Source organism: Piliocolobus tephrosceles, chromosome 3, assembly GCF_002776525.5.
Source record: "Piliocolobus tephrosceles isolate RC106 chromosome 3, ASM277652v3, whole genome shotgun sequence".
Classification (NCBI taxonomy): domain Eukaryota; kingdom Metazoa; phylum Chordata; class Mammalia; order Primates; family Cercopithecidae; genus Piliocolobus; species Piliocolobus tephrosceles.
This window is the reverse complement of record NC_045436.1, coordinates 39649157-39664334: the sequence shown is the minus strand read 5'-3', so window position 1 is coordinate 39664334 and position 15178 is coordinate 39649157. Positions and strand designations below refer to the sequence as shown.

The following is a 15178-nucleotide window of genomic DNA, read 5'->3' as shown; positions in this document are numbered from 1 at the left end:
GAACTGTCTGATGTGCTGATATTTTATCTGATGATGTCTCCTGGGTCTGCTAGTGGTGAAAGATTTTCCAGATTTGTGAAGTGTGATGAAAGGGCTGGTAGTATCTCATCCTGATTGGCAGAGCTAAAATGTAACTCTTCGACCTTCTGAACTTGAACACTTCTTTTCCAAGCTGTGAAATGTAAATCCACAGTAGCTGCTGACCTTAGACATTTTTGCTTTTCCCGGGAGCTTTGGCTTTTCTTTTGTAATTAAGACTAGTTGATAACCTTCAGTACTAAGAAACTGACCACTTCTCATTACCCCAGAGATGGGTAGTGACTTCATCTTTCCATGTAATTGATTTTGTAGAACAAAAACCAAAAGAGGGGCTGAGCAGTTTTGAAGTGCCCTAACAAAATAAGTCATAACGCATTTCAGACTTTGAGGACAGTGATTTGCACATTGTAGTTGCTAGTCAAATCTGATGCATTTGGGAAATAAATGGCTCACCTGGGCTGAAGCCCATCTTTCTGAGGATGCAGGGAGGATTTACCAAGTAAATCAGTGTATAAATAGGATCAGTTGTAAGAATTTCAGTTAAATGCAACTGGCACATGTGTTAAACTTAAATGCCCCATTATTCATAAAAGTGGGCCCAGAAATTCTTCTTGGTAGTGCATTATAGGTAATTGGAGGGAATTAAAGACTTAGAGATTGTCATCGTGGCTGCTTGTAGTAGCCTCCATAGTTATAACTGAAGAGGCAGGCACCTCTCTCATCACTCTGGCATCCTAGAAATCAGTGAAACCTCACAGTGAAAGCATGCAGGTATTTTTAGCAAGTCGTTATAGTCACACCACCTGTCTGTTGGTCACAATCCAGTAAGAATCCGGTAAGCCAACACCTTACTCGAAAGGCTTACTCAGAGGGGTGCGATGAGATTCTCTGCTGGTTTTGACAGGCCATGTAGTCAGCTGTGGTGGTGTCTGTCTTTAGAAGGACAGGAAAGCAGGAGTTGCGTTCCACGCTGCCCCTTTGATAGACTGTAGAGCTGTCTGTTGTTTTTAACCATATTCATGTACAGGCAGTGGATTCTGTTTACCATTGTTAACCAACCACAAGTCTCAAGTGCCACTGTTTTTGCCAAACAAAACGAAGTCTAACCATGCAGGCTGTGTTATCAGCCTCTGGGTGCTAATTCCGATTGTTTTCATATCTCATTACTCATCCTAAAGTATTTCAAATGATCAGAAATCCAATATGAAAATAATAAAGGTTTCTGTTCTTGAATACACTCCTAATTCAGCATTTATAATACTTTACACTGGATTTCATTCTCGTTAGTGGAAACGATGTTCCTAATGTTTAAAAAACCCACAAAAATGCCAATGATGCAAATCTATTTACAAGTACTATCTAGTGTATTTTTTTAAATTCAGTATACTTCAGAATTACTTTTTTAAAGAAAAAATTTACCTTAAATTCTATGTGAGGAAAGGCTGTGAATTTATCAATTTGTATATCATGTGACTGAATTACAGGAATGTTACTATAATTATATAATCGTAAAACATGTTCTAAATATACCATAGTGTATGTTTTGATCAGCAAGTCTAGAATTGGGTGATTTCCTTTAGTTGGTTTAATAGGCTTGCAGGACTTTTCTCATAATCTTAGAGGATAGGACAGTGTGAGAATTGCCAAGAAGCTCTTGAGCTCTGGAGAAATTCTTCTTGGTAGTGCATTATAGGTAATTGGAGGGAATTAAAGACTTAGAGATTGTCATCGTGGCTGCTTGTAGTAGCCTCCATAGTTATAACTGAAGAGGCAGGCACCTCTCTCATCACTCTGGCATCCTAGAAATCAGTGAAATTTTGCATTCTGGTTCCACGTTTGCTGTGGTGATGGGCTAGTTACATAACCTCTCTGAGCTCTGATTTCTTCACAGGTCAATGGAGATGATGATCATGCCTAACTCATTCAATGCAAAATACTCACTTCATGACTTGGTACAAAGTAGGATTCAATAAACCATATGGGTGTCCTGTTTCCTTTTCTTACAAAGGCAAGGTTGTTTGGCTATAGATGACTTGCAGTGGTTAAAGTGACAGAGTGAACTTACACAGATTATGGTAGCCGAACAGTTAATTAAAATTGCTGCCAGAAACTTCCTCCACTGATGTTCTCAACCTTGGCTGCATGTTGGATCATCTGCGGAGCTTTTAAAAAATCCTGATACCTGCGATTCTTTAATTAATTTGGGATTCAGATTGACAATAGAATTTTTCAAATCTTCCTATGTGATTCTAAGATGTGAGGAAAGAGAATGGCTGCTTTATAGCAACAACCATACCCTGAAGGTTGTTCTGTTCTAGAGTTTAAAAGTACAAGAATTATCTTGGAGGAAAAGCTTTCCTAAGAAAGTTCTTGCTGACCAGGAGTTTGCCTGCTGCCCAAATTCAGCCAGTCACCTGTTTTTCTGAATAAATGTTACTGGAACATATCCATGCTCATCTGTTCACATATGGCCACTTGCATACTCCAGCAGCAGAGTCAAAGAGTTGCCACAGAGAACCTGTGACCCACAAAGCCTAAAATGTTACTTTCTGGTCCTTCATAGAAAATGTTTCTGACCTGCCGGGCACGATGGCTCACACCTGTAAACTCAGCACTTTGGAAAGCTGAGGCAGGTGGATCGCTTGAGGGCAAGAGTTCAAGACCAGGCTGGCCAACATGATGAAATCCCATCTCTACTAAAAATACAAAAATTAGCCAGGCATGGTGGCACACACCTGTAATCCCAGCTACTCCGGAGGCCAAGGCAGGAGAATCACTTACACCTGGGAGGCAGAGGTTGCAGTGAGCCGAGATCGCGCCACTGCACTCCACCCTGGGTGATAGAGTGTCTCAAAAAAAAAAAAAAAAAAAAAAGAGGAAGAAAATGTTTCTGACTTGACCCTTATAGTAGACCATTTACCACTTGAATTGTGATGCCATTTTCCAAAACACATTCAAGAAACTCACTACAGACAAATATTTCTGTTCGTTTGTCCTTTTATTAAAAAAAAGAAAAGAAATATTAGGGAAAAACTTTCTCAAACCATGTTTTTACTCTGCTCTCACACCAAAAAAAAAAAAAACAATAAGCACAGAAGAAGAGTTTTGTGACCAAATGTGGGGGATGAGTTTTATTCCACCACTAAGTGAGCAATCAGTTCTACAGCAGGTACCAGGTGGGTGTCCTCCCAATTCAATTCTGACACTGTCTACCTGGAGATAGCATCAGATCCCATGGGTTGAGGGCCCAGTCCCCAAAACTACCCCTTCCTTCAGACACCAGTGGCAAGTCTGGGCCTCTGGAACTTGTGAATGACCAGCTTCAAGTTGGAGTTCCCATGACCCCTCTTTGGGTTTGATTAATTTGCATTTCACTGAACACTTCACTGTACTCAGGGAAGTGTTTACCAATTTATTATAAAGGATATTATGTTACAAAGGCTACAGATGAAGAGATGCATAGGGCAAGGTATGGGGGAAGGCGTGCACAGCTTCCATGGCCTCCCTGGGCATGCCATCCTCCAGAAACCTCCACATACGCAGCTGTCCAGAAGTGTTCCCAACCCTGTCCTTTTGGATTTTTATGGAGGCTTCATTACATAGGCGTAATTGACAACCCTGTAGAAATATGACTGGACAAAAAGGGATATGACCTAATCCCAGCAAAGCCGGTTGGTTCTGATTTTTCTTAGTCTCTTTGTAGAGCATTCCTTGCTTCAGGGTACGGGGCAGGACCTCCTCTGGAATGAGAGTCTTATGACTGCAGTCAGATTTGAGTCCTGCCTTAGGCAGGTGAAAGGAGGGCAGGAGAAGGTCAGAGAGATTGTTTTCTGAGACCTAAAGCATCCCAACATGATAACAAGGGCTGTGGGAGTTATGAGCCAGGAACATGAAGGAAAACCAATATAGCACAAGGGTAGCTAGCATTATACTCAAGTCAACAGTAATATGCGATAATGCAGTAAGTAATCCCTCTTGCTACTGTTTTTCGAGACTTGTCTATTTCAGAACAGAAAACAGTTTAGTGTAGTACTTAACATTTCTCCTTAAACTTCAGATTTGTAGAAATTGTGGTAATCTGCTTATCAAAGAAGTTTAACATAGGACCCTCTGACATAACTCCCTGGCTAAAAATGTAGAAAAGTGGAGTGTTGCTCTTCATCAGATGTCCGCAATCAGCCATGAATACCTTTAAATGATGCTAGCAATTGAGAGCACTGTAAAGCATCTTCTGCTCTGTTTTCAAGTCTTTTAGAGTTCTTAGCAGCCGGGCACGGCGGCTCACGCCTGTAGTCCCAGCACTTTGGGAGTCCAAGGCAGGTGGATGAGTTGAGGTCAGGAGCTCGAGACCAGCCTGGCTAAAATGGTGAAACCCTGTCTCTACCAAAAATATAAAAAAATCAGCCAGGCATGGTGGTGGGTGCCTGTAATCTCAGCTACTTGGGAGGCTGAGGCAGGAGAATCGCTTGAACCTGGGAGGCAGAGGTTGCAGTAAGCCAAGATCATGCTGCCCCAGCCTGGGTGACAAAGTGAGACTCCGTCTCAAAAAAAAAAAAAAGTTTTTAGCAGAAGAGGATTCTTGGACATTTCCCTTCCTTGCTTATTAATAAAAATGGAGCCACTGCTGCCAGAGAAGTAGCGAGGTGGTGCAGGGGCACCAGATCCCAGAGAAGACACTCAGCAATACCTTCAAGGTTCTCTTCTGTCAACCTCCCTCCTTGGCCAATCAGAATCAGGACCTCATTAGGAAATATATCCCCCATCCCCTTGCCACTGTCAAACACAATGCTGTCTCTCTGAACCAATTGGCAATTATGAATGGTATCCTGAAAACTGTAAATGCTGCCATCCATTATGCTTTGTTGAGAAGGACCTTGCTAGCATACAGCATCTAGGCACTTTTCTTTGTGCTGTCTCAGCATCATAGTTGCTGATGGAAGCAGGAATGCTCATTAGCATTTTAAGAGATTTTAATAGAAATTGTTAGTTTGACAATAGAAATGGGACAGGTTTAATCTTGAATGCCGTATTTGATCTTGCTGGTACTAATTTAATTCTTGCTTCATTAAGAGAGTAATTCATTTACAGGAAACAAGGGAATATACAAATTTTGCAAAGGAAATGATGAGAATTGTGCGAAATCATAGCTTTATTTCTTGTGTTTTCATTGCTCTTTGTCTGCATGTTTCTCAGGTCACTGGGAATGCTTTGCCTTATATTTAACAATAGATGCTTCACATTTGCCAGCGATCTGTTCAGAGATCTTGCTGAATACCCAGCTTTTCTTCTACCTCTGGAAAGCCAGGCTTCATTAGTGGGAGGTCCGATGAACTGAATCCCTAGCTGAGCGATTCAAACGCAAGCTCGGATTTGTGCTGTAGCAAAATGGCTCCCTCTCACGGCTCTTCAGAGTCATTTGTAACCATCAGCACCTGTCCTGAAATGCAGACGTTTCACTGACGGTTTTACGTTTAGGTGCACCTGCCCCTCCTCATTAGATTGTAAACATCTGAGCAGTAATAACGATGTGTCTTAATCTTCTTATCCCTTAAAACAGCACAAGTCATTGCTGTAGATTTTACAGAGGAGTGAAGAGGGAGAAAGAAAATTGTCTCTGTGTCTAATTATGTTTCTCTGTTCAGCTGCACTATAATAAAATGATCCCTTTTATTTTTTCATGTTTTTTTCTTCTCTTTAGGAAAGGCATATTTTCAAATAAAGGAGCATATTTGGTTAAGTAATTGGATAAGCCATCCCTGTTAACGCTACATAATTGTTTGTTTATTTGTTTTAATACTTGAGGCTTAACACCTTTTAAAAAATATTAATTTGACAGCTTTGAAAAATGTCCTTGGCCTTGCTGTTTGCTAAGAAGCTGCATTTCCTGGTATTTAGTGGAGACTTTGTTAGGTACACTTGAAAGTGGCCCTTTGCTTGGCCCCATGCCGTGCTCAGTCTTGCTCGCTCTTGCGCTCTCTTGGGCTCTCTCTCTGTCTCTCTCTCTCTCCTCTCCTCCCCCCACCCCACCCCCCCACACACACAAGGCCCCCTTTTCCTTCTGAGGCTCAAGGCTTCAGCCCAGGTGCCACTGTCTTTTAGTCACTGGAGACCAGCCTTCCATCACTTGTCCTGTTTCCTGGTCTCTTTCCCTGCTCAATGTCACCCACAAATCCCAACACATGCCAGGTTTGTAATTGCTGAGCTGTACAGGGGATCTGGGTAGGGTGAGAGTGAAGGTTTAATCAAAATAAACATTGGGAACATTACAATGGTTCACAGGAACTCAAGTGATAAACACTTCGATTAGTTGCTGATCCATGTGAAAATGTACACTGAAGTAGAAATGCCTGTGTTTCAGCCCATCCTGATGTGATGAGTGTCCTTGACTCAGACAACACATCAGCTTGCAGTAACCCAGTACTTACCCAAATTAGCTCAAGAACAGGACTTGTTGCAGGACCATTACCTGCTTCCAGGATATCTGAACAAGCAGGCTTCGGGGAGAGCAGGGACCCAGGTACAGGTCTTAGGACCTCAGCAGTTGGTGTGGGGACCTGCACTCTGCTCAAAGTCCTGAGGTCTGAGTGCTGGGAGAGGAGGTGGTTCTCCTGCCCAGTGACCATGCCTCACCCAGCTGCCTGTGGCCTGACCATGTGGGGCTATGTTGCCCTGGGCTGTGAGATTAGACATGTGGGTCCACTGGTCACTGTCCACTATGCTTCCCGAGTGTTGATTTTCCACCTCCCCCGTTACTTTATTCTGGGGCAGGCCGTGATCAGCAGAGATCTTTTTATCTTCTGAGATATGACTTTCCAGAAAAATCATGTTCTTATCTTTATTCCCATTAAGAATTTAGCTGGCCAGGCCAAATGGTGGCTCATGCCTGTAATTCCAGCACTTTGGGAGGCGGACACGGGCAGATGGCTTGATCCCAGGAGTTTGAGACCAGCCTGGGAAACATAATGAGACCCTGTCTCCACAAAAAATACAAAAATTAGCTGGGTGTGGTGGTGTATACCTGTAGTCCCAGCTACTTGGGAGACTGAGGTGGGAGGATCCCTTGAGCCTAGGAGGTGGAGGCTACAGTGAGCCAAGATTGCATCACTGTACTCCAGCCTGGGCAACAGAGTGAGACCCTGTCTTTTATTTAGCAAAAGGTCTCTTATGGCCATTTACATTCAACAGTTCACAAACATTCTTTTTTTCTTTTTTTTTTTTTTTGAGGAGTTTCACTCTTGTTGCCTATGCTGGAGCACAGTGGTGCGATCTCAGCTCACTGCAACCTCCACCTCCTGGTTCAAGCTATTCTCATGCCTCAGCCTCCCAGGTAGCTGGGATTACAGGCATGCATCACCACACCTGGCTGATTTTGTATTTTCAGTAGAGACGGGATTTCACTATGTTGGTCAGGCTGGTCTCAAACTCCTGACCTCAGGTGGTCCACCCATCAAGGCCTCCCAAAGTGCTGGGATTATAGGTGTGCACCACCGCACCAAGCCCATGTTCTTCATCACTCATTTCAAGGTTCTCTGCTATGATGATTTAAGAAAAGACACTGATAAACTAATATTGAGTTAGTGTTACATGTCAGACACAAAGTGATTTTACAAGGATAAGCTCATTTTTATTTTTTAGCAAATCTTTGGGTTGGACACTGCTACTGTCTCCATTTTCAGAGGAGAAAATTAAGACTTGAAAGTTTAACTTTGGAAAGATAAAAGCAAATTGAATTATTGTAAGTGTAAAACGCATCAGAACAAGTGGTGGGAAACACATTAGACAAGTAGGTAGGGGACAGATCATGGCCTGAATGCCATGCTGAAGATTTTGGAGTTACTTATTATGTTGGTAACAAAGACACACTGGAGTTTCTGAATCCTGGAGGTGATATCTCAACTGTTCTCAGGAAAAATTTCTCTGGCAATGCTATGTGGAATGGGAGAGACTGAGAGTAACTAAAGAGGCCTTTGATGCAATGCCAAGTGTAGCTGGAGAAGGACTTGGACCAGGGTGGCGGCCGTGGGTGGGGAATGGAACAGAGAATGGTGTGATTTTCTTTTAGGCTTTCCTTTTACATCCCTTCTCTGGACATTGTTTTTAAACACTATAGCTTTTTAAACATTCTGCCACAGAGTGCTGTCGATTTGGAGTTGCCTCCAATTTTAGCAGCTAAAAATTAAACAGAACAACAAAAAAGTTAAATTTTGAAAAATTGCAGTTGTCCATCAGTTATCATTTATCATGAGGAAATAAAATGATTAAACTCCTAGGAGTCACGTGTTTAACCTGGAACCATTAGAATTCTCTGTAGTTCTAAGCCTTATTGTACCACTAATAACTATCTTATCCAGCTGTGATGCCATAGAGTCTTTTAATTCCTTTTATGGAAGTAAAAAATAACATAATTTCAAAAAAAAGCAACAATGATGATTTTTCTTATGTCTAATCTGAATGAAATATCTAAGGAAGAAATGCATTGGTGTATTGTACATAAGGAGAGAGGTGAGATGAGAAGAAAGGGAACGCCTCCTCGGTTTCTGTGACATGTTTTTACATTCTGTAAGCATTTTCTGTGTCAACAGATTAGTTAGCTAAAGATTTGTGAATTATCGTGATAAATAATGGTCATTCTCCTCTTTCAGCAGATTTCTGCTCATGGCAGATCTTCTTCCAATGTAAACGGTGGACCTGAACTTGACCGTTGCATGAGCCCTGAAGGTAGTTCTCAATCTGATCATTACTTTGGTAAAGAAAATTATGCACGTGAACTTGGTGCTCACCTAAAATTCACTTGTGCTAAATTACAATCTTACTAAAGAGGGACGTGATCACATCACCTGTCAGCCCCTTTGGTCTTAGTAAGAGGTGGGGATGGGGGTCACTTCAAGATAAAGAAAAATCTCATTGTCATTAACTAAGCTATTGAAGCTTCAAATTTTAGACTTGGGCTTCTTTTATTTTTGTGGTGATCTGCTCACAACTTCTAAATGTATTTCCTTTCAATTAGATAACAAAACTCAATTTTCTTGATTTGGTATCTTCTGTGTGCTGGACACTGGGACATGTAGTGGGAAGTGGGCCGATCTTAACCCTCCCCCTGACATATCTTTTTGAGAAAGCTTTGAGCCAGAAATTAGCCTTAACAAGACATCTATCTTATCTGGGCTCTTAAGAGTTTTCTCTACTAGAAAATCTTGAAGAGAAATCTTGAACATTTTGAAGATTAAATTCCCACCACCATCCTCTTCTCCTTTCTTTGTTATTTTTTTCTTTTTCTGTCGTCTTGTGTCCCCTGCCGCTTTCTTGAACATCGACAAAAAAGGTTGGATAAGTTTTAGTGAAATATGAAATACCCTTTTTACATAAGGCTCATCACTTATTTTACCTGATGTTTCAGGGATTTGTTAGGTTTATTGATTGTAGGTTTCTGATTTCAACCAACAAAGTCAAAAGGAAACTGATGATTCTGGTGTTCTATTCAGGAAATGTGCCCAGATATTTTATTTAGTTTCACCATAGAATTAGAAATAAATGCACCGCAGTTTACTATTTTACAAATATGTAGGAATCAGTATAAAATGCTGATGTTTTCTTTAGAATTTGTATTTATCCTTTTGGCAGGTGTAAATGGAAACAGATGCTCTGAGTCATCAACTCTCCTTGAGAAATACAAAATTGGAAAGGTCATTGGTGATGGCAATTTTGCAGTGGTCAAAGAGTGTATAGACAGGTGAGTGGACAGTGAGGACAATTCTTTGTTCATCTGCAGATACAATTTTCCTTGGAGTTTATTCTTAATTTTAAAAAGGCCCTTCTGGAAAGTCTCTCTCTCCTTTTCCCTGAGTCTGCCCTTGGGACCAACCATTTCTTTCCTTTTTTTTTCAAAAAAAAAAAAAAAAAAAAAAAAAGGCAGGGTCTCACTCTGTCACCCAGGCTAGAGTTCAGTGGCACCATCATAGCTCACTGCAGCCTCAATCTCCAGGGTGCCATGATTCTCCCACCTCAGCCTCCTGCTAATTTTTAAATTTTTAATAGAGACAGGGTCTTGCTTTGTTGCCAGGCTGGTCCTAGGCTCCTTGCTTCAAACAATCCTCCTGTCTTGGCCTACAGAAGTGCTGGAATTACAGGCATGAGTGACTGTGCCCAGCCAAAATCGGCCATTTTGCATGCCTACAGGAAGAATATAATATGTGTATACATAGAGTACAAAACTGTTTTATGTGGATTTGGGCTGAGATATGTATATAAGGGTCTCGTCATGAGCCAGAGAGGAATGACAAGAATAAGTCATTTTTAAGAACATCTCCTATATTTACCTGTGTCAAGCGTTGTTCTCAGTCTGTACTTGTATTAAATCACTTAATTCCCACAGTAATCCTCCCTCTCAGTTAATACTTGATGGAATATTCCAGTAGTTCAGGATATATGAGCTCTGACTCTGTTTAAGATCACAATCAGGCCAGGCCTGGTGGACTGGCTCACACCTGTAATCCCAGCACTTTGGGAGGCTGAGGTGTGTGGATTACATGAGGCCAGGAGTTCAAGACCAGCCTGGCCACCATGTTGAAACCCCATCTCTAAAAACAAAAACAAAAACAAAAACAAAACAAAAAACAGGTTGGGTGGCACATGCCTGAAGTCCTAGCTACTTGGGGAGGCTGAGGCACAAGAATCACTTGAAGCTGGGAGGCGGAGGTTGCAGTGAGCCGAGATCATGCCATTGCACTTCAGCCTGGGCAACAGACCAAGACTCTGTCTCAAAAAAAGAAAAAAAAAATCACAATCAGCCTACTTTTGCCTATTCCAGATTTTTTGTAAACAATATTCAAACCAGAAAAGAGTCAGATGAGAGTCTTGGTTCAGATTAGAGTCTTGGTGTTTATAGGCTGCTATCCTTCCCATTCTAAGTGATAACTTTTATCATTTCTGGAGATTTTTCCAGAAACTTTTGGTAACTACGGTGTTTCCATTTTGTTACATCTCCATTGAAGCTTTAGTGCTCCTTACATTGGTACACAAGGTAATGCCTTGTTCTCTGAGTCCTTTTACCTAGCTCTAATACACAGACTGCCCCCTAAGTAACAAAGTAAAACATCTGAAGTATGACTTTTAAAGACTGGTCAGAAACCTGAGGCAGGATTTAGTTTTTGTTATAGGGAGAACAGTTTAAGGACAAGTGACTCTTCCAAGCCAGGCCTCATCAGTGTGTACTATGACCACCTGGCAAATCCAGCTGTGCTTGAGAGAATGAGTGTATTCTACGAGTACCATGGTGTTCTTTATTGAATGGTTTTTCTATACTAAAAGACATTTTTGGCATGTTCAAATTAAATTATTTTAGAAGTGATTAAAAATTAAATAATGACTGGGCACAGTGGCTCACACCTGTAATCCCAGCACTTTGGGAGGCCGAGGCAGGCAAATCACCTGAGGTCAGTAGTTCAAGACCAGCCTGGCCAACATGGTGAAACGTATCTCAACTAAAAATACAAAAATTAGCCCAGTGGTGGTAGCAGGTGCCTGTAATCGCAGCTACTCTGGAGGCTGAGGCAGGGAGAATCACTTGAACCTGGGAGGTGGAGGATACAGTGAGCTGAGATTGCGCCATTGCACTCCAGCCTGGCTGACAGAGTGAGACTCTGTCTCAAATAAATAAATAAATAATAACATCAAGATTCTTTTATCCTTGTGAATGATCTTTCTAGTGCCAGGAAAGAGCATTTAAAGGTGTGACTAACATGGTACCAGATCAGATCCTAGCTAAAGTTTTGGCTGAGAAATAATGAAAGTCAGGGGACTTTTCACTTTTGAATTATGGACTAATGTCATTAATGGACTAATATAAAAATATATTGATAATAAAATTTTTCATTAATTTCACTTTTTTAAACTTTATTCTGTCTCCTAAGAGAACTATTTTGAGATTTACATGTAGAAAAATATTTCTTGCCTCTCCCTTATGTAACAGAATTGAAATACTTTAAATGTGAGTTACTTAATATTATAGTTAATATTCATGAAAGAATATTTAATTAACATACAGTTTGGCTTTGTTTTTGTTTTTAATTTTGGGAGTACCTTTGTACCCTGACTCCACTAGATATTTTCTTTAATGCACAGAGGAAGAGCCAAGTTTTTCCTTCCTGGGTTTGTGCTATAGAAGAAAACAGGAATGATCCAGGTGTGGTGACTCACGCCTGTAATCCTAGAACTCTGGGAGGCTGAGATGGGAGGATCAGTTGAGCCCAGGAGTTCAGGAACAACCTGGGCAACATAATGAGACCTCGTCTCTACAAAAAACAAACAAAACAAATTTAAAGTATAAAAAAGAAAGAAAACAGGAATGATGGTATCTGATTTATGTCTTTAAATGGTCTTCCTCTGGTTATTCCATAGGTCCACTGGAAAGGAGTTTGCCCTAAAGATTATAGACAAAGCCAGATGTTGTGGAAAGGTATAGTATGCATAACTCCTTTGTAAAAGAAACTGGAGTACCTTGGTAAGGTGTTTACTGTGATGAAGGAATTTAAGTGGGGACTTGACTCTCACAGCAGGAGTAGACACCAATAATAATGGGAAAACCAGTCAAGCTGTTTTATTCCTGCTATTTTTCAGAAACTTTAATCCTGAAACAGGAAATTGATTTGATCTTGGTCCTAACTAGAAAACAAAGATTCTTTCCTCTGCGAGATACCTATTTTAACACCCAACAACACTGAAAAGGTGTGTCAGGAACTGTGAGGGACCTGGGACTTTACTGGCAAGCTAACAAAGCCTTCCAGCTTCATATAGGCCAGCAGAACACAAGATTTCTGAATCAGAGACAAAGGAATTTGTTACTCGTGGCACAGCAGGTAGCATGAGCTTCATGCTTGCATTGGTTCCCCTTAACTCCCAAGTCCCATGACAGTGAGGCAGAGGGGCCCAGTTGGATGATTTACACACAGTAGGTTTATGTCATAGCTGGGGAACTCTGAGCTTAGGAAACCCTCAATCTTAGGAGGAGGTGCTAGCAATCCTGCCCAATCTTTGCTTCAGAGGAGACTATTATTTTCGTTATCCTGGTCAGGAAACAAATCTGCCATTTGCCTGTAAGAGAGACTCATCTCTGTGTTCCAGGGGTGTTTGCTGGACAAACATCCTTGGAAAGATATTTGGAATAGAAGCTGATGCATGATGAGCAGAGATGCTGTGAAGAATCCTCTCCTCAATAAGATAAACTTTTTTCTTCTGTCCCACTCTCTATCTGGGATTGGGAAAAGATCAACCAATAAAATGCTGCTACAGTTACTGATACTTTAACTATGTTTGAAAAAATAAATGTTCTATAGCAGCGATGACAAAGACCTTTTTAGATGCCATTGTGGTAGCATATCAAGAGAATAAGCCGTAGAGCTGCATCGTTCAGTACCAGAGCTACTAGTCGTATGCAGCTGTAACGCACTTCATTGTAGCCAGTCTGGATTGAGATAGGCTGCTGAGTGTAAAATACACACCAGATTTTGAAGACTTAGTACTAAAAAAAGAATGTGAAATACCTCATTAATATCTTTGTGTATGATCACATGTTGAAATGAAAATATTTAGATACATTAAGTTATAATTTTAAAAATCTTGCTTTTTAATGTGGTTCTTGGTTAGAGTTATGTATATGGATCATGGGGTATATTTATGCTGGACACTGCTGCTCTAAAGCCAGATTCTATAAAGTGTATTCCTGGCTCTGCCTCTTCTTGGAAAATTTATTTAACCCCTCTATTTCTTCCTTTAAAGTGTGGTTATTATCGACACCTAGAACATAAGATTATTGTGAAAATTGGTTGAATTAAACCGTGGAAAACAGAGAAGTGCTAGTATATAATAAGAATTCAACACATGTTAACTGCTAACATTATTAATATGCCAGAGGAGTTTAGAATTTATAATTAGCAGGATTTGATCTGATAATTGTCATTTTATAGTTATGGAACTCCTAAACTAGTCTTCATTGGACTTCTACAAAATAGTGTATTTTTTGCTCAAATGTTTTAGAAAAATCTTCTCAGAACTCCAGAATGGAAAATCCAGGAGGCAAATTTGTCATTTCCTTTTTTTTTTTTTTTTAACTACACTGTGATAATTACTGAAGCATAGACTGTGCAAAATGCCCCTTTTCCTTTGAGTAAGTGAGGTTTTCTTTCCCTTAATTTTCTTTAAATAATTTGATGGACTTTTATTTCTTCTTCTAGCAATATAATTATTATTTTTCACTGTAATAGCCTTTTCTCCATATGTGTAAGTGTTCTGCTTTCCATGTGGTGGTGTGTGATTTAAGCACAATGTATCATAGTTTGGTGAGCCAGGTTCTATAGAACTATATTAAAATTTTTTTCAAAACAGTAAAAAATAAGTGCTATGGTAAGGACATGGGTTACCTGATTAAAATTTAAACAGCAGTTTCTATGGTTGGAAAAAAAAAAGGCTTTTGTAAGCAGAAAATTTAGTCTGGTACACTAAGTGCTGAGGCAAATGGATAAGTCAGTTCTAACATTTGGATCTTATTTTTTTTAGTCTCTGAATGTCATTCTGTTTTTATAATACATGATCAAATACTTTTTCCGCTTTTACATTTTGCTTATCTAAACAACTATTTCCACATTAAGACTGTATAAAATTATAATTTTAAAACTCGATTAGTTACAAATAAGTTGATTTTTCCCATTAGATTTTATTTTTAGAAAAAAATTATATAGAGAATTTTTGTTAATTTGAGGGGGTAGTATTCAGTCACTATTTTGGAATATTGGCCACCTGCTGTATACAGAAAATTAATAATGCTGAAAATAATATCTGCTATTTGTTAAAATGTATTATTTATCCAGGCTTGGATATATAGGAACTTTGCACATTAATGACTTGAAAAACAGATGCGCCAGTGTTACAGATAAGGAAACAGACTCAGATTAAATAGCTTTCAAAAGGCCACACAGAGACAGATCTGTGAGTGGAATTTTGGGCTGTTTGGTTACACAGCCTGTACATTGGCTGATCTGTGTTCTCTCTCTAAGTTCAATGTATTCATTTCTTCAGGTAATATGAACTTGGGAAACATTCTTTCTTTTTCTTGCCTTCTGTTTGTTCATTCTTAATATGCGCTGGC

General features: G+C 40.0%; 1 protein-coding gene across 6 annotated transcripts in view; it reads left to right on the top strand.

The window, feature by feature from the left end:
* DCLK2 (doublecortin like kinase 2) overlaps positions 1-15178 on the top strand; it is a 179657-nt gene that overhangs the window by 136316 nt on the left and 28163 nt on the right. For 2 of the 6 annotated variants that reach the window (XM_023227447.3, XM_023227457.3), the window contains 3 exons: positions 8682-8757; positions 9661-9769; positions 12436-12493. In XM_023227447.3, coding sequence (XP_023083215.1) covers positions 8682-8757; positions 9661-9769; positions 12436-12493 — 243 coding nt within the window. Of the gene's footprint in view, positions 1-8681; positions 8758-9660; positions 9770-12435; positions 12494-15178 lie in introns of those variants that run through there. The other 4 variants (XM_023227460.3, XM_031935313.1, XR_004228875.1 and 1 more) reach the window with 3 other exon arrangements.